The 20058-nt window shown below is 57.7% G+C and overlaps 3 protein-coding genes across 4 annotated transcripts in view; 1 reads left to right on the top strand and 2 right to left on the bottom strand.

Annotated features, from left to right (window-relative positions):
* The window catches only part of PLTP (phospholipid transfer protein), a 55751-nt gene that overhangs the window by 27778 nt on the left and 7915 nt on the right, over positions 1-20058 (bottom strand). The window lies entirely within an intron of this gene.
* LOC134492736 (neuralized-like protein 2) lies at positions 9933-14365 on the bottom strand. Of its 2 annotated transcripts, none has more exons than XM_063296792.1 (2): positions 13290-14365; positions 9933-10340 (listed from the first exon to the last, which is right to left on the bottom strand). In XM_063296792.1, exons 1-2 carry the CDS (start codon positions 13950-13952, stop codon positions 10248-10250), a joined length of 756 nt encoding a protein of 251 aa, XP_063152862.1. In that variant the 5' UTR covers positions 13953-14365; the 3' UTR covers positions 9933-10247. The 2 variants fall into 2 exon arrangements, with proteins under 2 accessions (XP_063152862.1, XP_063152861.1); XM_063296791.1 differs by having other exon boundaries at positions 13277-14287.
* Positions 15248-20017, top strand: CTSA (cathepsin A). The gene is made up of 15 exons (XM_063296790.1): positions 15248-15314; positions 15541-15716; positions 15801-15921; positions 16283-16333; positions 16447-16533; positions 16611-16766; positions 17416-17507; positions 17647-17731; positions 17858-17949; positions 18101-18179; positions 18670-18815; positions 18892-18967; positions 19109-19198; positions 19462-19566; positions 19671-20017. Exons 2-15 carry the CDS (start codon positions 15541-15543, stop codon positions 19752-19754), a joined length of 1440 nt encoding a protein of 479 aa, XP_063152860.1. The 5' UTR covers positions 15248-15314; the 3' UTR covers positions 19755-20017.

Here is a 20058-nt window from a genome sequence, read left to right as displayed (position 1 = left end):
AGGACTGAGAAGAGGGAGGTGGTGAGTAGTCCCAGTCTTAAGGCTGGCCTGGATTCGGAGGAGCCCAGGACTTACTGTGCTTCCCCACAGGGAGTCAGAGACAGGTCAGAGCACCACCTCCAGCTCCAGGACCTGGTGTCATAAAGAACTGTCTGTGGGTCAATGTGGGCTCTTGGGCCCCCCTCAGTGTGAGTAGCAGTCAGGATCTGGAGAGGCTCAGTTTCCAGACCAGCACACAAACGACAGTGTGGGAAAACCAGTTCACTTCGTTACCCTGAAGGACAATACTCGGGAGGATACGTGGAAGATGTTTCCTGTCATCAAGGGCTTCAACCCAGATTGGCAGAAGGTCAAAGTGATCTTGGGGGATATGTCCTTCCTCTACCAGCCCATCCTGCGGGAGCTGTTTCCCTGGGCACAGGTCGCCCTCTCTGTCTACCACACCTGGAGAAGAAGCTGAGAGAGCCTAGCGCCTTCTTCTTCTTCAAGCGTAGTTTGAAATCAGCTTTGAAGGAAGCAGACTTTTCTGCGTCCAGCCCACACCTAGATACGTTGCCTCAGCAGGTGGCACGCTTAGTAGACCAAGATTTGTATGGGTACCTTCAAACAAACTGGTTCTTCTGTGAGATGCTGTGGTACACACATGCTAAGAAAGGTCTCCATTCCATGACAACTTAGATCTTATTACAGGTAGTCCTCACTTAATGGCCATTCCTTAGTGATGTTTTGGATTTACGACAGTGGTGGAAAAAAAGACTTATGACCAGTCCTCACACGACCATCATGGTGGGGGGTCCCCCCAGTCACATGATCACGATTTGGGTGCTTGGCAGCCAGTTTGTATTTATTACTTTTGTAGTGTCCCATGGTCACATGATCACCATTTTCAACCTTCCTGGCTGGCTTCTGGCAAACAAAATCAATGGGGAACTATGTGATTTGCTTAACGACTATGTGGTTTGCCTAATGCCCGTGGTGATTCACTTAATGGCCACTGCAAAAAAGGTCATAAAATCAGGTCGGATTTGCTTAATGACTGCTTCGCTTAGCAATTGAAATTCTGGTCACAATTGTGGTAGTTAAGTGAGGACTACCTACTCAAAAACTTGTGAACCTCTTCAGCACCCAGCTGACCCTGGAAACAAGCATCCTTCACCTTATAGAGTGTGCAGATTGCTCTGACACCAAAGGCCTAGAGATTCTGAACCAGGGTGTTTCCTGCTTGGGGGATGACAGCCACAGCGGCCTCTTGGAGGAGATGACACAGGCCCAGTCCCCTCAAAGTGCAGTTCCAGCATCTCTGCTCAGAAGCCTCTGATCAAGACAGCCATGGAGCCTCATAAGCAGTTTGTCCAGCATAGTCCAGCCAAGCCCGTGGCCACCACACCAGCAGCTTTGTGGGAGACTTGCACAGACTTCCCTATCAGCTACGTCAGAATGAGGGGGATGTTCACTGTGATATAACCATATCCTGGACATATCCTGGTTATACCCAACACCCTGATGGCTTTAACACAACACATAGATCAGTAACAGTGTATGCCGAATGTTATAGAGCTGTTAGCTGCCTTCTGGGTTGTTGCCCATAATGGCATCGTTCAAAGATTTATCTATTAATGAGTTTCTCTCTGCCAGTCAAAAATAATGTATATACTTGTATATCAACCCATCCATGGATAAGCTGACCTTTGAATTTTTAACCAGAATAACACAAAACATGCGCCATCCACAGATAAGCCAACCTGCATTTTTCATGGTATTTTGGTTAAAAAATTGAGGGTCAGCTTATCCGCAGATGGGCTTATATGCCAGGATACATGGGTACTTTAAAAAAGTATTACCGTATATATTTGTGGATAAGCCCATCTGCAGATAAGCTAAACCCAATCTTTGGGGTGTATTTTGGCACCTAAAATTCTTGGCTTATCTGTAAGTATATATGGTAATTTTATTCGTATCATCTTGCTTCTGAAAGGAATACTCAAGCAGCAATCCAGTATAGTTTTATTAAAATAAAGTCAAATCAATAAAAGTTTATCCCAAAGAACTGGATATGTCAATAGGAGAGAATCTCTGTAGCTCAGGGCTGAACTGCGGAGTCCTGGGTGCTCTCTGAGCCCGGCTGTCGGCTGGCAGACGTCTCGTTGCCCAACAAGGCAGCATCATCAGTGTACTGGTACGGGAATGAAACATCTGCAAGCAAACAACCAAGCTCAGAGATCACCAAGGACTATGCAAGTGGACATTTCCCTACTGGTTAAAACTTGCTCCAGTGGATAAAACTCCAAAAGCTGCTGTGATTAAAAATATTCTTCCCAGCCCACGAAAGACAGCAAAAGAGGCAGCCTAGCCACCTCTGCAGCTGTCTGGAGGCAGCTATCAAGTTTCTGCAGGGATGGCAGTACTAAGAAAAGGGCCTCCCCTCACCCGCAGCTGGGGCAGGTTTAATGAAGAGAGGCAGTCTGGCCCTCGGAGTCTGTATTTGCAAAGGGCACGAATGCCCGTCTGGGTCATTATTGGGTTGTGTGCTAGCAGAGACCTAGAAGAATGCAGGGTTAAATAAAGAGAGTCTGCTTTGAGTCAAGCTTAACTCCTTGGGACTTCACGGGCATGTCCACCTTGTTTTCTTGGCAATAATATGGTGGTTGGGGGATTTCCCAGTCTGCAATCCTGTCTTGGGTGTATTAATGGTCTAATCCTGTCTAGCATCTTGCCATTGGCAAAGCTTGGCCAGGTGCTGCCACCTGCTAGGCCTCAGCTGGACAGCGAGGAGTCATCTGGGGCTGGTCTGGGCCACCTTTCTCAGTTGACACCCCCCCCCCCAACCCTTGAAGACACAAATTGTGTCTTTGAGGGTTGAACAAAACAGCCTGATTGGTGGCTGGGCTCTCACAGCTGGCTAGATGCAGCTAAACTGGGACTAAGCAGTGTGTGGTTGGCATGTTGCAAGAATCACCTCATGAAGTCTGGGTTCCCCAATTGTTTTTAAGCTGGGGAGCATGTTTAAAATTTTGGGAATGTGTGAACCCTCCTGCCAAAGGCTTGCTGCATGCGGTTTGTTTATAAAATGGCTAAGGTGGAGGACCCAACTGGCTACAAACAAGGATTGATCAGAATGCCACCTGCTGCTTTTCTGCCCTGTTGGTGAAATGGTTCCCACGGTGGGTGCCTGCTTGCTTCCTGCTTCCAAACAAAGGGTCCTGCAGCCACCTATCATTTTAATTTTTTTATAAGCAAGTCTTGGGAGCTAGAGAAAGATTTAGAGCTAAAATTGGTTCTGGGGACTGCTGCTTTGGTCCGCAGCATGCCAGGTTTCCATTTTCTTTTTTAATGAAAATGCTTTTTATATGAAAAGTCAGGTGGGACAGGCAACTACGGGGTATCGAAAGAGCGGTCTGGGCGCCCCGGTGCGGACGGTTTGGGTATAGCACGTTATGGGAACCGGTGCCTGAAATTGCGCCTCCGGCAAGATCTGCGTGAGCAGCTACGGAGTTCATTCGCTTTGGGGAAACGATGATTTTTGCCTCGAGACTCAACTCAGCCTGGAACGGCCTCGGCTCCGTCGTTAATAGTTTCCCAGAAGCTCGTGAAACAGGCTTTGGGCTGAACTGGGCCATCGTCAAGGCTGAGGTACGTGATTTTACTGTGGACGTTGTATTTCTGCATTTTCTCGTCCCAATTACATCGCCGTCCCACCCTGTCCAGCAGGAACGGCATGTTGCGACCCCGTCGGCTAAAGAATTCCGACTGGCGGGGTGGAGGAGGAGAGCGTTTTCTGCCGCGGCCCCGCCCTGTGGAACCTCTTGCCCCCGGAGGTGAGGCTGGCCCCCCGCAGCGCTGGGGGTGGTTGGTGGCTTGAGGACGCTCTCTCCGTCTTTTTAACTTTATATGTTTTTTTTTAAAAAAATTATTCTCTTTTTATTTGTAAGCCGCCTAGTCACTTATACAGTGAAATGGGCGACATGCAAATTAGATGATGGATGGATGGACGAGATGAGGCAATACCTGAATGTATCGGCTGTTACCGGCACGAAGAGGCGTGGCCCCTCCCTTTTCCGATGGCGATGGAGCAAGTTCGCCTCGAGCGATTGTGCTGGGGAAGCCCGGCCGGGACGCCGCCAGCCGCGGCCCTTTTCCCCGCTGTTTTACTCCGTCCTCTCTTCCGCAGATGCTCCCCGTTCCGGCTGTTCCATTTTCTCCCCCTTTTACCAGTTTGCATTCCCGTTTATTTGCTCCATAAAACGCGGGGCCGGAAGATCGAGACAGCCCCGGTTTGGTCTCCTTCATCCCGCTCTTCTGGCCAGTGCGGCCAAGGGAGCCAGGCCGGCCGTCCACGGGGCTAACCGGGGAAGCCTTGGCGCGGCTAACCGGGGCAGAGAACGCAGGGACCGGCGGAGCTCGGCGCCTCCCCGCGGGGCTGCAGGCGAGGTCCAGCTAGGGAGAAGCGTCTCTCCGCCCCGAATTTCCGCACCGTCTCGGCGCCACGTTCCGAGCACGCGGCCAGTTGCTGGAAACGGGCGCCGATCGAGCGGGTCGCGCGGCTCCCCCAGCCCCGCCGCCCTCCCGTCTCCTAGGCGGCGAGCTGCGCCCGCCCCCGGGCAGGTTGGGGGGAGCTGGGCGGGCCACGGGGCCCGTGATTGGGCGATGCGCCTGCCAATCCCGCCGCGGCCTGCGGAAGCGTGGCAGGCGGGGAGGCGGCGCGAGCGGCAGGTGAGGCCGCTGGCCGGGAGTGGGGCGCTTTCCTGGGCTGGCGGTTCCCGGCGGGGCGGACCCCGGGAGGCGGGTCCGAGGGCCGAGATGGGAGGGCTGCTCCGGCCCGGCCAGGGCTTCGCAGGCGTCCGGGCGGACTGCGGCTGGGGCGGCTCGGGCATGGAGGCTGCCCCGCATCTGCAAATGGGGCGTCCCCGAAAGTTGGCCCTCCCCCCATGTACGCCCAGTCCGGCCTCTGGTTTAGGCCGGGGGGGGGGGGGCTTTGTCCTTCCCCACCTGGAAATCATACATGAAATCAATTTCTCATTTCGCCCTTAAAATGTTTCAAACCGTTCAGTCCTTACATCGATGTCTTCATTCTAGTGGTAGGAGTGGCACACTATGAACCGTAATCCTGCAAAACCTCTTCTGTCTGGGGTGATTCTGCGTTATCTTTGCACACCAGCAGAGGAGCCCCGGGAACCTGTGTCTGCTTAACCACGTGGTCTTCTCACCAGGCTGTTCCCTCCAAGCCTCAAGTGTGGTGGCTGCAGCAGGGCCACAGGCGGTTCCCAGGGCTGTGAACTTGAGAAGAATGCATGCACCTTGAGTGTTTTTGTGAAACCCAGTCTAGCGCCCCAGGCTCGTAAGGACTGGCTGGCCAGTGAAAAGATCTGGGCCTTGCACCGCTGGCAGCCCTGGGAGGAATGCAGCCAGTATTTCAAGGATTTGGAGGGGGTGACCCACAGCTTAAGCCAACTCTTCTTCCTGGGACCTTCTTTGGAGACCAAGCACCACCAGAGGAGTGTTTGGAAGAGCTCCTCAGAGGTAATGCCATGCCCAGCCCCTCTGCCCTGTCAGAGTGTCTCATCAAGCCACAACGGGCTTGTTCTCAGTTCAAGCGCAAACTCTCTGAGGCCCCTCCTTCCTTGGTGTCCTCTTCTTGCAACTTCACAGACCACACGAAGCCCAAGGGTCTGGTGGCTGCCAAGTGGGCAGGAAATGAGGGGGCAGCTGCAGTCTCTGCCAAAGAGGCTGGAGGGTACCTGAAGCACTCACCGAGTGACACCTGTACAGGGCCACCCTGCAGGCAGGCTATGCGCAAATGCAGCGGTTCAGAAGTCAGTCTGTTGGATGGGAGCCGATGCCAACCCAGTCAACATTCAGCTTTTGGGAGATGCCCAGGTAGTGCGGCCAAAGGGCTTCAACAGTTGCACCTGCCATTTCAGCCAGACCTTCCGGCTGCCTTGCTGACACATCCTGGCTGTGCTGAGCTCAGAAGGAAAGAATTTGGAGCCAGGGAGGATCCCTGTGCAGTGGTGCAAAGGACGTGGGGCTTCCCAGCCAGGGCAGACCAACACGGATGGCCTGCTGGAAGTCTGGAGAAGCTCCTGGGATGAATCGTTGGATAAATATCTAGCCGTGTCTTTTCTAACCTCAGGGATCTGCCAGCTTCTGAGCCAGTGCGATCCTGAAGAGTTTAATTGTAGGCACAATGCTCTTCATGAGCTGACTGCTGGATTGGGCATTATGTTCAGGTGAAGTTATAACTGGAATCATAGCTTGCTAGTACAGGTAGTCCTCGACTTACGATTGTTTGTTTAGTGACTGTTCAAAGTTATGACAGAGCTGAAAAAAGTGACGACCAGTCCTCGCACTTATGACCATTGTAGCGTCCCTGTGGTCACATGATCAAAATTAAAGCACTTGACAACTGGCACGTATTTATGACAGTTGTAGCATCCCGGGGTCACGTGATCACCATCCGTGACCTTCCCAGCCATCTTCTGACAAGCAAAGTCAATGGGGGAAGTCGAATTTGCTTAACGACCGCAGCAAAAGTAGTAAAATGGGGTGTGACTCACTTAATGACCACCTCACTTAGCAATGTAAGTTCTGGTCCCAATTGGGGTCATAAGTCAAGGACTACCTGTATACATGTTGGGATGTCGCTCTTCGTCTAGCCTCTTCTCCTACCCAATACCTCCGGCAGTGGCTACCCACAGAAATATGTTTCTTTGGTGGCAGTAATGGAATTACATGGACAAAATTCTGCTTCTGCAAACCGATGTGCTTTGCCGGTAGCGAGAAAACACAGAAAGGGGGCACTGGCCTGTCGCGAACAGTGGCCTGTGAGTCCAAGACATCGGTGTGCCTCATCCCTGGGGGAGAGCAGCCCTCCTGCTGGGTGGGGAAGGTCTCCTGCCCATCTCCTGAGAAGAGCCCTCTGTGCCCAAGACCTGCTTATCGGGACCCCTTGATAAGCAGACGTCTCCTGGTTGGGTTGCCTGATGCTTCTGTGGCTCCTGATCATCCCTGACCCCAACCAGGGGTCAGGTGGCGCTCCCCAGCAGCTGGGCCAAGACAGCGAGCAGGGCAGGAGCTGTTGCAGCAGGAAGGCCCATCCCAAGCCAGGCCAGCTGGGGAAGGGCTCCCACTCACAGGCGCCGGGGAGGAAGGGGCAGCGACACGACGACGGGCCACAGAGCGTGTGGTTTTCAAATCCTTTATGTCGGCTTCTCGGCCCCAGAGGAAGAACTCCAGCCCCCCCCCAACCCTGTTACTTCTCCAGCTGGGCGAGAAACAGGGGCAAGAGGCTCCGGTGGGTCACCCGCCTGCGCTGCTGCCGGTCCCTCTTGCAGGAAGGGCCGAGGCGCTGCAAGGCCGCCCACCGCCTCCGCTGGGCTCCATCCCCTTGGACCGGGCCAGAGTTGAGGTTCTCTGCCATGAAGCACTGGGCAGCCTGAATCATATCTTCTTCACGGACCCCAGGCACAGGGACCGTGGGGATGCCAGCAATCATCATGGCCAGGGTCAGGATGCAGATGTTGGGCGGCAACGCTGGCGGCCTCGGCTGGGTGTCCCTGTCTCTGCTCAGCTTTGCTGACATCACAAAGACGCCGCTGGGCAGGAAGCCCCATCGGGCCAGGGCGAAATCTCCACTGGAGCTCTGTTGCTGCTGCTGCTGCTGCAGAGGTGGCGGGGTTGCTGAAGAGAGGTACGGCCACCTGTCCCCCTGGTGCTCCAGGGGGTACTCCTGGGTCATGCTCTGAAGGGGAAGCCTGCAGCAGGAACCTCGGGGTGGCTCCCAGTGGGCAGTTCTCCCCTGCTGGAGGGCACCTGGAACTGGACAGCCCCCCCCCCAAGGCTGGGGGAGGCCCGGCTCCTGAGGAGGCTGCGCAGTGCTGCGCTGCAGGGGAGCAGCCTGCTTGGCCTGCAGTTTCCTTCGCAAGAGCCCTGTGGCACAGGGGGTGCCAGCTGAAGGAGAGGCCTCCCACGGCATCCAGGCAAAGGGGCTTGGCTGACTCCTTGGGGCCCCTTTGGTCTCACTGCTGCTGCTGGCTGATTCTCCTGTTCAGAGGACAACAGGCCAGCTTCAGGGTCTGCAGCATTCTCAGCTGCCTTCCCTGCCAGAACAGTGCAACAAAGGGGGGGGGGGGTGCAGGCAGCTGAGTGATTAGCAGGCCCCCTCCTTTCGGCAGATCAGCCCAGAGAAGGGGGAGCTCAGGTGCTCCAGGGCACAAGTGCACTGGCGACTTCTCTCACTTGCACAAGCGGAGTAAACATTTTTCTCAAGAGGGGGAGATGAGGAGCAACAAGGAGAAGCAGCCTATAATTTTCATCCCGTTAGTTCCATGCTTCCCACCCTGGGAGCTTGCAAAGGGCATGGGAGGCTTGACACGTGGTGCCCCTTTGAAACAGCAGTGACTCCCCAGCCTGTTGTAAGTGGTCTGTGAACCCAGGAAGGTCAGGTACCGTGGGGGAATGCAAGCATCCTGGGTGAAGTAAGATGGGCACAGCCTGTGCCAGGTGGGCCACAGTGGAGATATTTCTGCCCAATAATGCTGAAGGGATGTGGGGCCACATAAGTGGATTCTTCTCCCCCACTGCCTTGGCTGACTAGATATTGGTGAATTTGAGAACAGCTGCCTTCTCTTGCAAGCATAGGATAATGGAATGTGTGGAGGAGGGACCTTAGAGTCTGCGTAGTCCATCCCCAGTTGGTGGCCATCTGGCCCCTCCTTGAAAATCTCCAGTAAGGAGGAGTCCACCACTATTTTAGGCAGGATGTGCTACTGCTTAGCCTCTCCCGCTGCCAAGAAATTTCTTCTAATACTCCTGAATCTCCTTCCTTTTAATTTTGACCCACCAGTCCTTGTCCTGCTCCTGAGAAGCAGTCTTCCTTTGAGATATATCTATATCTCCCCCCAGCTCTTTTGTAAGCTAAACAGGGCCAGCTCCTTCAACTGCTTCTTAGGAGGCTCTTTCCCTTTCCCTTTTCATCCTGCTAGTCTCCTGTAGCCCTCCCCGCCTTCTCCGTGGGTTCCTGGGCCGATAAGGAGAGGGGAAAAGGAATGCCCCTCGTAAGCTCTGTGCTTGGGGATGAGGCCCACCCACTTGCCAGGTCAAGGGAAAGCAATAAAAAGGAAAACGAGGATCCCTCCTGAATGTACTTTGGGATATACCAGTCATAGACGGGACCTGGTTGAGTTGCCTGCTGGGCATCTTGTAAGCCGTTCTTCTTAATAAACCTTGCTAAAGAGACTCTGTGGAGTTGGGCTTGGGGCAGAAGCTGCTCTTGGTTTTAGGCAGAGGTCAAAAAACCCAACCGGGCCCCCTTGATTGTGCAGAGCCTGGCCCTGCCAGCTGGACTCTGCCCCTCTAACCAGCCTGGAATACCATGTGGGATTTGGAAGGGGTGTTCTGAGAATGCAGCTTGAAGTTGCAGGGGCCTATCTGCAGCACCCTGCTCCCAGCCAGGGGCCCACCAGCATTGCTAGATCCTTCTTGCATGGCTGCTGAGTTTGTTCAAACTATCTCGGGGAGGGGGGTTACCTTGGAGTGGGGGTGGAAAGGCCGATGAAGCTTTTTCCAGGCCGCAATAGGCCATTGTCTGTGCTGCAACCCAGTCGGCGCTGCTCTGTCAGCCTCATGCTCGGCCTGCCCTGAGCCCCCCCCCCCATTCTAGAACCAGCATCACAGGGCTTGGGCCTTACGTCATACAGAGCCACTGTGTGGCCGCCTGGGGGTCTCTGTCCAGTGCTAGAACTTGCCCTGCACTCAAGAGGCCAGGTGGCTGGAAGTCAGCTGGGACCCTCAAGCCACCAGAGCTCTTCCAGCATCGAGAGGGGTGAGCCCACCCACCCCCACAGGATTCTCCCTGGTGACTTACAAAAACTACTGTGCCAGAGGCTGGGGGAGGTACGGAAACGTCCTTGCGCCTGGAACTTTCATGATCCTTTCCTTTGGGCTGTTTTTATTGGGCTGTCATAAATCCACTTGATCCTGCTCAGATCTGCACATAGGTAGCTCTCGCCTTCTCCACTATGATGGGGCCCTTCCATCCCAGCACCACGAAAGGTCACCCAGGTTCATTTGGCAGCACCTCCTGCTGATGCTTCCTGCTGCTTGCGACACAGCAGGGTGTCGGCAGAGTTGACTTCTTCCAACGCATTTGCTGAACCAGCCCCATCCAGAAACGCCGGTTGGGCAGGTGAAGCAGGAGTGCCGCGCTTGTGCAAAAGCCTTGGCGCATCACTCGTATTTGCAAAAGTTCTTCAGCGCTGGAGGGAGGCTGAGCCCATCGATTGCCAGCCGGTGGATGACGTGCTTCTGGATGGCCATCCGGCAGAGCGTCTGCAGGGAGGGGACTGAAGGAGAAGAGGAGGGGGTGGCACAATTAGGGGTCCTCCCTCTGCTCCCTCAGTCACAGACAAAATGGGGGTGAGGCTGAGCAGGAAGGAAGCCCTCTCAGAGCAGGGTCCACCCTGAAGCTCTCTGAAGCTAGAGGGAAAGTTGGGACGTAATCAGTCTGGCTTGGTGGATCCAGCCAGAAGGCAGACAGTGCCCGGGGGCTGCTTGACACCCAGAACCATGAACGTGGCCCTTGGCTGGCTCCCCAGCCGCCCCCTCCCTTTGAGGCTGGCAGTTGCCCAGCTTCGGCATAACGGCCTCCCCTCCCTCCCTCGGGCCCTTGCCGCATGGCCAGCTGCACGGGGGCCCTCCTGGCTGCCCCAGTGCCCCCCCCCAAGATGGGCGAGGAAGATGCAGCTTTTCAGAGTGGGAGCTGCTGCACAACAGAGATGTTGCCTGGCCCTGGCCCTCCACCCCAGGGGTCCCATGCCATGAGGTCACAGAGCTACAGCAGCCTCCCCTGTGACCCAGAAGGGCTTGTTCAGCAGCCTTGGGAGAACCTCATCAGGCCCCCCACCCCTGTAGTGCCACAAAGCCCTCCCTGCCCGGCTGAGCATGAAATTAAGGCTGCCCATGGGCGGGGATGTCTCAATCATGGCGCCCTCCATCATTCCGAGAAGCTGCTGCTCCTCACCAGGTTCGGTCGCCTCCTCGGAAGGATGCCAGCGGGCTTGCGGGTGCTGCCCGCTTAAGGGCAGGCAGCATGCAGGGGTTGCTCAAGAGGTCCCTGCTACAGAGAAAGGCCGTCCTTTGGCAGCGGGGCTCCCGCCTTTCCCCACACGAGTTATATCACTGTGATCAGATAGAGACTGGACTCATCGTTTTGGTTCCTGCTGTTGACTTTATCTTGATTATTCTGTTCTTACAATATGTTTTCAACTGTCCTATAGTCTGCAGAAAGTACTGCAATCATTGGCTAGTTTAAGAGTATAAGTTGATAGAGTAGAAATGAGCGAGTAACTGGACTAGCTGACCTAGATGACCCTTTCGCACACTGCCTGGAGGGCCCAAAATCACCCTCCCTTCCAGAAATTATCTCGGAGGTCAAAAAATACCAGGCAGCTGTTGTGTGAGTCCTGGTTACCCTGTGTAACTTTATTCCTCAGGAATAATTTCCAAAAATAGTTGTGTTAATCTGTTGTGGTAACAGCAACATCGAAAGTGTTGTGGCACCTGGAAAAGTTAGCAAATGTGTGGTGCCCTGAAGTACAGTAGATTCCATGAGAACATGTGCCATAGTAGATCTCCTGAAGTATTTGAGGTCTGGCATCTTGTTGCTTTCTTGGGAAAAAGGGGCTGTCTGGCCAGATGGGCCATACCACCCCCAGCCCTTCCCTCATCAGGCAGCCTGGTCAGCATCCTGCCCTTGGTCATTCACTGGCCTGGGAGTGGCGATCCCACTGAGCAGTGGGGCTGAAGGCATTGGGCTAGGATGAGGGAGGCCCAGATTCAAGAGCCCCCTCAGCCACAGAAGCTCCCTGCAGGACTTTGGGGCAGCCCAGCCAACCTTCAACAGTGCTGTTCTTGGAGGAAACTAGGAGAGAATGTGATGTACTCTGCTTATTTTACTGCTTATATTGTTTTATTAATTGTATTGGCCTTAATTTAAACAACTTGATTGATGGATAAAGCAATAACTAAAAAGGAGGAAACTCACTTATCTGTAAACGCCTTGCATTTCTTAAAGCACGATGACTCCATTCAGTTTGATTCCCCCTTTCCAAAATAACTGGTGCGGAGGCACTCAGCCGCGAGGAAGGGAAAAGGCAGCTGGTCCCAGTTTCTGGGTGTGTGGTTCTAGATTGCTTCTCTACAAATGCTGACACACTACCTGGGTCTGTTGGTGGTGGTCCCTCCCTTCCTTTTGGCTTGGCCCCTCTGCAGCCCCAGGGTTTTATCAGTTTTGCTTTAAAATGGTTGTAATGCCGAGAAGTGCGCTTTATTTATGTTTAGCAGGCCTTCCTTTAGATCTCAGAAGAACCTGCGTGGCTCGCTTGACACCTGTCCAACCAAGCTGGCTAGGCTAGAGCAGGACGCCAGGGCCAGGTTCGGGTTCAATGATTTATTTTTCTCAGCCTTGAGCGGAGTTTCTCAACCGTGGCAACTTTAAGAAGTACGCTGGCTGAGGAATTCTGGGAGTTGAAGTCCACACTTCTTAAAGTTGTCAAGGTTGAGAAACACTGGCCTTGAGTGAGTGGGTGGCACAGATCAGCATTTGTGGGCCTGGTGGTGAAGACCACAGCCTAGGAAAGATGGGGACTTGGAAGAGGAGAAAATGATAAAAAGGAAAGAAAAGAAAGAAAAATAGCTGTTCTGGGTGCCTAGGAAACAGAGAGAGAGAGGACAGATGGAATTGATTTGAGCCAAGTGGGTCTGATGCCGTGGGGAGGAACTGATGAATGCACACAGGGAAGTGAAGGTGAAGGTTTGATTATGAGCAAAAGGGCTAAAATGTATGTCAGGAAGGAGTTGGTGCCATCTGGGAGGCTGTGGGTAGGTAGCAAAGCAGGAATCCATGGGTTGGTGATAGTTGCGTGTTACACTCAAGCAAGTGGTGACAAGGGGAGAACCAGGGATGAGTTTGGAAGGGAGCTGTGAAACCCTAACCCTCCCTGAAAGCTCCTCTTCACAGAGCTACCAGATGCACACTCAGATCCTTTGACTCCGGTTTCTTCCACGAGTCTGGAACCCAGATCTCTTTTCCTCTCGCCTCCAGGACGAAACACACCACCCTCAGCTTCCCAGCCATGGCCAGGCTCTGCTAACTCTCCTGCCCAACAGCCGAGCCGGACCCTGTGAGCTTTCCTAGTTCTAGCCAATGGGCAGCCCGCGCCGCCTAGCTGGGCCCCGGGGTCCCGGCCTGGGGGTCCCGGGCACACCCGGCAATACCTACAGCCATACTCCACCTGGATGATCCGGACGCTCTTGGTGGAGGCAAAGATGTCAATCACAGCGTAGAGGGGGCGGGAGCCAGGGAGGCCCCTGGCGCTGGGTCCCATGTCCTCCCCGTTGATGACAATGTGCATGTCGGCGGTCCCGTCGGGCTGCAGCGTGAAGAGGACCCCGATCCGGCTCTTCCGGGCCGTGGCCGGGAGCAGGTTCGACCTGTACAGGTCGTCCAGGATGTGGCTGTACCGGCCAGGCCGGCTTCGGCCCACCAGCTTGTCCCGGGGGATCCGGACGTGCCCGATGAGCAGGTAGGGGCCGGAGAGGAGTCCCCGCTCGCTGGCCGCCGCCTGCTCCTCAGTGACTCGGTTGTGGCTGCGGGTGATGGCAAAGACCCAGCTGTCCCCCAGGTTGACCAGATCCGGGAGCGAGTACTCGGGCACCACCCCCAGGCTGCGCGGGTTGTGAGCGGTCAGCCCCACCCGCAGGTGGCCGCACCACCCCAGCTCCTTCTCCTCGATTTCCACCAGGAAGATCTGCCCGGACTCCAGGGGCTGGTGGCTGAAGCACACACCGTGGGCGAAGCTCTCCACCCGGGTGGCCTGGGTGCCGGAGGGATCCAGGCAGACGTTGGCCCCGTGGACCCGGTGGAACCGGGTGGGGGGGTGGCGTGCAGCCGCCATCTCGGACCCTCCCGGTCGGAGCGGAGGCTATTTTAAGGTGGCTGCGAGTCGGGGCCAACGGGTGGCCGTCCTGGGTTCGCTCGGCTCCAAATAGGGGAAGCGGCGTTGCGGGGAGCGGGCCGGGTCCTAGTGCCAGGCCCTCGCTGGAGCAGCACCACATGGGAGCGGGACAGGATCCTCCTGCCTTCCGTTCGAGGCGTGGGTAGCCCCCAGACGAGATGGGACGGGGGGCATCAGTAGTAGGCCCGCGAAAGAGCCTGGCACCTTGGAATCCCGGCCCCGGCACTGGGAGCAGGTGCAGACGGGAGGCTCCGGCGCGGCTCAGAGAGATCCTGCCGGCCTTAGACGACTGCAGATCAGACCCTGAGCGCTTCTCGTGCGGCCAGACTCTCCGGAGGGCACCGCGCCCCGGCGCCCTACCCGCCGCAGCCCTCCTTCAACCAGCGGAGGGAGCCTGGCTTCCGGGGGCCACGCTCTGGCACGCTGCCCTTGCCCGATTCGACTTGCCCCTCTCTTGCTGGGCAGCCGCCCTCCCAGCGGGACCGTCTGTGCCGCCCGGCCAGGCTTAGGAGGCGCCCCCGCCCGGCCGGGCAAAGCGGCCGCCCCGAGTCGTTCGCGCGGCGGGAGGGAGAAGGAGCAGAGCCGGGGCCGGCCGCGTCCATCTCGGCGCCGGAGGGCCTCCCCCACGGAGCTGCTCCTGCTGCTTCCCGCAAGAGCCTCGCCGCTCCGCCCCCCGCCCGGTGAAGCCGGGAATCCCCGCTTCACACCCCGGCAGGCTAATCTTTATCCCGGGGTAGCGGCCTCCGGTTCCCCAACCGCGGAGCAGAGCTAGGAGGGCCGCCCACCCTCCCAGTCCCCAACCGCCAACCCCCGGCGTCTCGCAAAGGGGGAGCGGCTCCTCCGGCCCAGCCGCGGCGCCGGGCAACAGCCATTGGAGCGGGGGGCAGCCTGCAGGGGCGGTGGGACTTCCAGGAGGCCGCCGGAGATGGGGAGGAAAGCGGTGGGGGTGGGGGCGCCTTGCACCTGCAAGCCGGCCGTGCAGCAGGAAAGGGCGCCGGTGTCCTTTGCTGCGGGGAAGCCCCGGCTCGGGCTCATCTCAGACCCGCGCCCCAGCGTCGCTTCCGCCTCCGCCTCCGCCTCCGCCACCGCAGCGGGGCGGAGACCCTCCAGGACCCGCAGACGAGGGGCGGACCGGGGGGCGGGGCGAGGTAGTGCGCCGCCCCGATTGGCTGCCGCCCGAGCCAGGCCCCGCCCCGCCTGTCAAGTGACCAGGGCCCTGTCGGGAGCGGCAGTCACGTGCGCCCGGTCGCCGCCGCTGTTGTTGCTGCTGCCGTCGGAGGAAGACGACGCCCCCGCCGCCAGGTGAGCCAAGCGCGGGGACGAGGGTCGGGAGGTCTGGCCGGTCGCGCGCCCTGTAATCGCCGCTGACCAGATGCCGCGGGGCGGCTCCGAAGGGAGCTCGGCGGACGGCAGCCGCCTCGTGCAAAAGCCCCCCCAGGGCCCCCTCCCTGCCCGGCTGCGGGGTCCCCGTCTCCCCCCTCGGCGGGTCCTGACCGCCGGCCCTGCCCTGCCCTGCCCCTCCTCGCAGATGGCTCCGCCGCCGCCGCTGATGATGTTGCTGCTCCTGGGCGCCGCCGCCGCCGGGTCGGGCCCTCCGTCTTCCAAGTTCGCGATCGCCTTCCTGCCGGGGCTGCCGAAGCAGCCGGCCTTCGAGCAGTACACGGGCTACCTGGTCGTCGAGGGCGACAAGCACCTGCACTACTGGTAGGCTGCCGGCGCAGGGTGGGCGGGGCGCGAGGGCAGGGCAGGGCAGGACCAGCTCCTCCGGCCTCTGGTTCCTCTCCTCAGGTTCGTGGAGGCCCAGGACACGTCACCCAAGTCTGCGGACAAGCCACTGGTGCTCTGGCTGAACGGGGGCCCCGGCTGCAGCTCCCTCGCAGGCCTTCTGACAGAGCATGGCCCTTTCACGGTCAGTGGCCCCCATCCCCTCCCTCAGGGGCCACAAGTATGGGCGGTGGGGTGGCAGGCAGAAGCCTCCACCACTCTGTTCCCAAGGGCAGGGGGCAGACCCCCTCCAGCCTTCCTGGGTGCCCTGCAAGGGGGCCAGCCCGCTGTGTCTCTGGTGTTTGTGAGGTCACACCCCCACCTGCGGCTGTTGCCTCACTTGGGGCAGCAGTTGGGTGGGGCAGCCCTGGCCAGGGGATCATACCTTCCAAGGTGCCCCGGGGACCAACAGCCTGGTCATCGGGCCAATGGCTGCGGGCATCCCGGGGTCTTCGCTGGGGAGGGCCAGATGTCCTTTGCCCTGAGGGCCACCTGTTCCCTTCTAGGTCCAGCCAGATGGGGCCAGCCTGAAGTACAACGAATATGCCTGGAATAAGGTGAGCCCCCCAGCCCAGAAAGCTTTGCCAGGTGTCTTCTTCCCATCACCCGAGGGCACGCAAGGCCAGGAAAGATAACCTCCTCTTTCTCATTCCTCCCGTCTCCCCTCCAGCTCGCCCACGTCCTGTACCTGGAGTCCCCTGTTGGCGTCGGCTTCTCCTACTCCGATAGCCGAGACTACCGGACCAACGACACGGAGGTGGGTCCTGGCCCCTGCTGCGGGCCCTGCCCTCCTTGTCCCTGGCACCACCTGGCACATGCCCTCCCTCCCCACAGGTGGCCCGCGTCAACTTCCTGGCCCTGATAGAGTTCTTTGGCCTGTTTCCAGAGCACCGCAGCAAAGACCTTTACCTTTCCGGAGAAAGCTACGGCGGGGTCTACATCCCCACTCTGGCGGAGTGGGTCATGCAGGACCCCAGCCTCAACTTGAAGGTGCGTGTGTGGTGGCACTGTGTCACAGGAGCAGCCTCCCCTGCGGTTGGCCCTGGATCCTGGCCACGATGGCAGGATATGGGGATGGGTGGCGGCCCCAGGTGAGGGTGTGCCCAGATGGCATTGCCAAGGCACTGGGTAGCTCTGCAGAGAGTTATACTCGCAAAACCAGGTCTTCCCCAGCAGCAGGTGCAGCTGCTTCTCCCTGAGCCTTGCATCAGCTGCTCTTCTGGGGAACTGAGAGCCAGTTTGGTCTAGTAGTTAGAGCACCAGGCTAGAAACCAGGAGACTGGATTCTAGTCCTGCCTTAGGCATGAAAGCTGCCTGGGTGACTTTGCACCAGTCACTCTCTCAGCCCAACTCACTTCTCAGGGTTATTGTTGTGGGGAAAATAGGAGGAGGAAGGAGTATTAAGGTATGTTCCCTGCCTCAAGTTATTTATAAAAATAATAAAGCCAGGATTTAAAAAGATACCAGGGCATGATGCAAGCCTTCCTCAGCCAGTGCCTTTCCCGTTTCCTGTCATCCAAGGCTGCTCAGCAACACCGGGGAGGGCCTGACTGTCAGGGGCAAGTCAACGCCTCCTAGTCCCAGAGGGGAAGTGGCCAGCCAAGGGGCCACCTTGATGTCGCTGGACGGTTTCTTTCAGGGAATCACGGTGGGCAACGGGCTCTCCTGCTACGAGACCAACGACAACTCCCTGGTTTATTTTGCGTACTACCATGGCCTCCTGGGGAACCGGTGAGATTGTGCCAGGAGCCTGGAGACGTGCAGGGTCCTGGGAATGGGAGGGCTGGAGTTCGGGCTCCCCGGCTGGTGGGGCAGCTGACAGGGAGGGGCCCCTGAGGCGGCTGAGTGGCCCTGTGCTTCTTGTCCATAGGCTCTGGACAGACCTGCAGCGCTTCTGCTGTTCTCAGGGGAAATGCAACTTTCACAGAAACCCAGATGTGAACTGCACAGCTGCCGTGAGTGGCCAGAACTGCGCCTAGAGTGCCAGGGGTGGGGGGGAGGTGGGAGAGTCTAGGTCTCCGTCCCCCTCGACGGGAAGCACTTGAGGCCTACCTGCTCCTCTGCTCTCTTGCTCCTTGCAGATGGTAGAGACAATCCACATTGTGGACGAGTCAGGCCTCAACATTTACAACCTTTATGCCCCCTGCGCTGGTGGAGTGCCAGGAAACTACAGGTACGCGTCTGGCAATTTGCAGGCTGCCCTCCGCCCCGGCTCCTGGTAGTGGCGGGCAGGACTCTATGGCAGCTGCCGAGGGTCCCCTGGGTGGAGGGGCTGGGTCGGGGGAGCCCCGGACGGGCACTGAGGGCCTTTCTCTGGCTTCCAGGGACCAGGACGGGGTCATCGTCACTCACGACCTGGGCAACAACTTCATCTGGCAGCCGCTTCATAACGCTTGGAGGCAGGTGGGGAGCGTGCTTCTTTGGACACAATTGCGGGCGGGGCCCGGACATAACACCTGCTGGAGGGGCCCAGAACTCTGTTGCAGGGCACCCTTTGCAGGGGGGTCTCTGGGGACTTCTTTTGGGACATTCAAGATTAATGCCAAGAGCCATCCTGTTAGAAATGCCCTTCCCCAGATGGCCTGAGAAAGCAGAGCGAACTTTTTATGCACCTTCTGTGCTCCCACCTGCCTCGGCCGGCCTTGGCTTTTAGCCAGTCTGCTGAAATTCCGCAGAAGGAAGCGGCTGCGAAGGCTCCTTGGGCATCTCAGCAGCAGCAGCTGTGGCCTTTTGCTCTCCAAAGGCGCTGAGTTGGTGCAGTTTTACTTTGCCCTTTTAATGACCCAAAGGCAGCTGACCCAAAACCAGAAGAGATGGATGGATGGATGGATGGATGCCAGATCGTTTCGTGGAAGCAGCCTAGAGCAGTTGTTTTTCAAATCACTTTTCCCAGAATCTGCTGAAACTGCAAGTTTCCAAGAAGGTGCGGCTGGACCCCCCGTGCATTAACACTACAGGCCCCACCCTCTACCTGAACGACCCTGAGGTGCGCCAGGCTCTGCACATTGAGGATGATGCACCGGCATGGGAGATATGCAGGTGAGTGGGGGGCCAGGCAGCTTTTGCTGCACCGGGGTCTTCCCCAGGTCGCCACTAAACGGGGCCTTTTTTGCAGCTTTACTGTCAGCCGTGGCTACAAGCGGCTCTACTTGAAGATGAATGACCAGTACCTGAAGCTGCTCAGCACTGGGGTGAGTTGACGGGGTGAGCAGTGGGTTTCATGACGTACTAGCCGGGGGTGGGGGGCAGTGTTCCCTGCTGTCCAGTGGCGGGAAAAGCAGGCTGGCACTTCCCCCTGGGCCTCTGCCAACTCTGGCCTGGTTCTGCTGCAGAAATACCGCATCTTGCTCTACAATGGGGACGTGGACATGGCCTGCAACTTCCTGGGAGATGAATGGTTTGTGGACTCGCTAAAGCAAAAGGTGGGCTGAGCTGGGGTCTGGCTCTTGGGAAGGGGCCAGTTGGCCCACCTTCTAAGCAGAGGGAACTGATCAGCCTGGAGCTTCTCCCTGTGGGTTGGGAATCCAGGTGGGAAAGCGATGGGGCTCAGGGATTCCTCCCTGGCTGCAGCTGTGACACCACCCCATCAGGCTGGGTGGGTGCCACCTGCCCCCTCTTTTGTGCATTGCCCCTCGGCCCCGGTATCTGGAGTCCTTCACAGCCGCCTGAGTCCTCTCGCTGGCAGGTGGAGGTGGCCCGGAGGCCCTGGATCTTCACGGACGAGGAGGGCCAGGAACAGATCGGGGGCTTTGTAAAGGAGTTCACCAACCTCGCCTTCCTTACCGTCAAGGTAACATAACATGGGGAGGGGCTGTGGCCCGGGCCCTCCCAGGACCCACCTGCGCACCCAAGGTCTCTGTGAGGCTACCTCTGCTTCCTGTCTCCCTTCTGCAGGGCGCTGGCCACATGGTGCCCACTGACCAGCCGCGAGCAGCCTTCAACATGATTGAGCGGTTCCTCACCCGTCAGCCCTTCTAAGCCCGAGCTCAGGGAGAGCCTCTTTCCTGGGGAGATGTCCTCCTCTCACTGCGGCTTGGCTGTCCGGAACGGCTCCTGTCGCGGACCTTCCCGGAAGGCTGGAGGGGCCCGGGGCCCTTGCCCGGGCCCCCTGCAGCAGAGGTGTTCCTCTCGCACGATGCCCGTCCTCCCTCCTGTCTCTGCGCATTTGCACTGTCCTCAGGGAGGAAGGAATTCCCTTTCGCTCTCGTCTGCAGAGGGATCTTTCTCAGCCTTAGTTCTTAGTTCTCGGTTGCTCCTGGGGCAGGAACTGGGTTGGCAGCCA

This window comes from Candoia aspera, chromosome 3 (assembly GCF_035149785.1).
Source record: "Candoia aspera isolate rCanAsp1 chromosome 3, rCanAsp1.hap2, whole genome shotgun sequence".
NCBI classification, from domain to species: Eukaryota; Metazoa; Chordata; class Lepidosauria; order Squamata; family Boidae; genus Candoia; species Candoia aspera.
The sequence above is the reverse complement of the archived record's forward strand: the minus strand, read 5'-3'. Positions and strand labels throughout refer to the sequence as shown.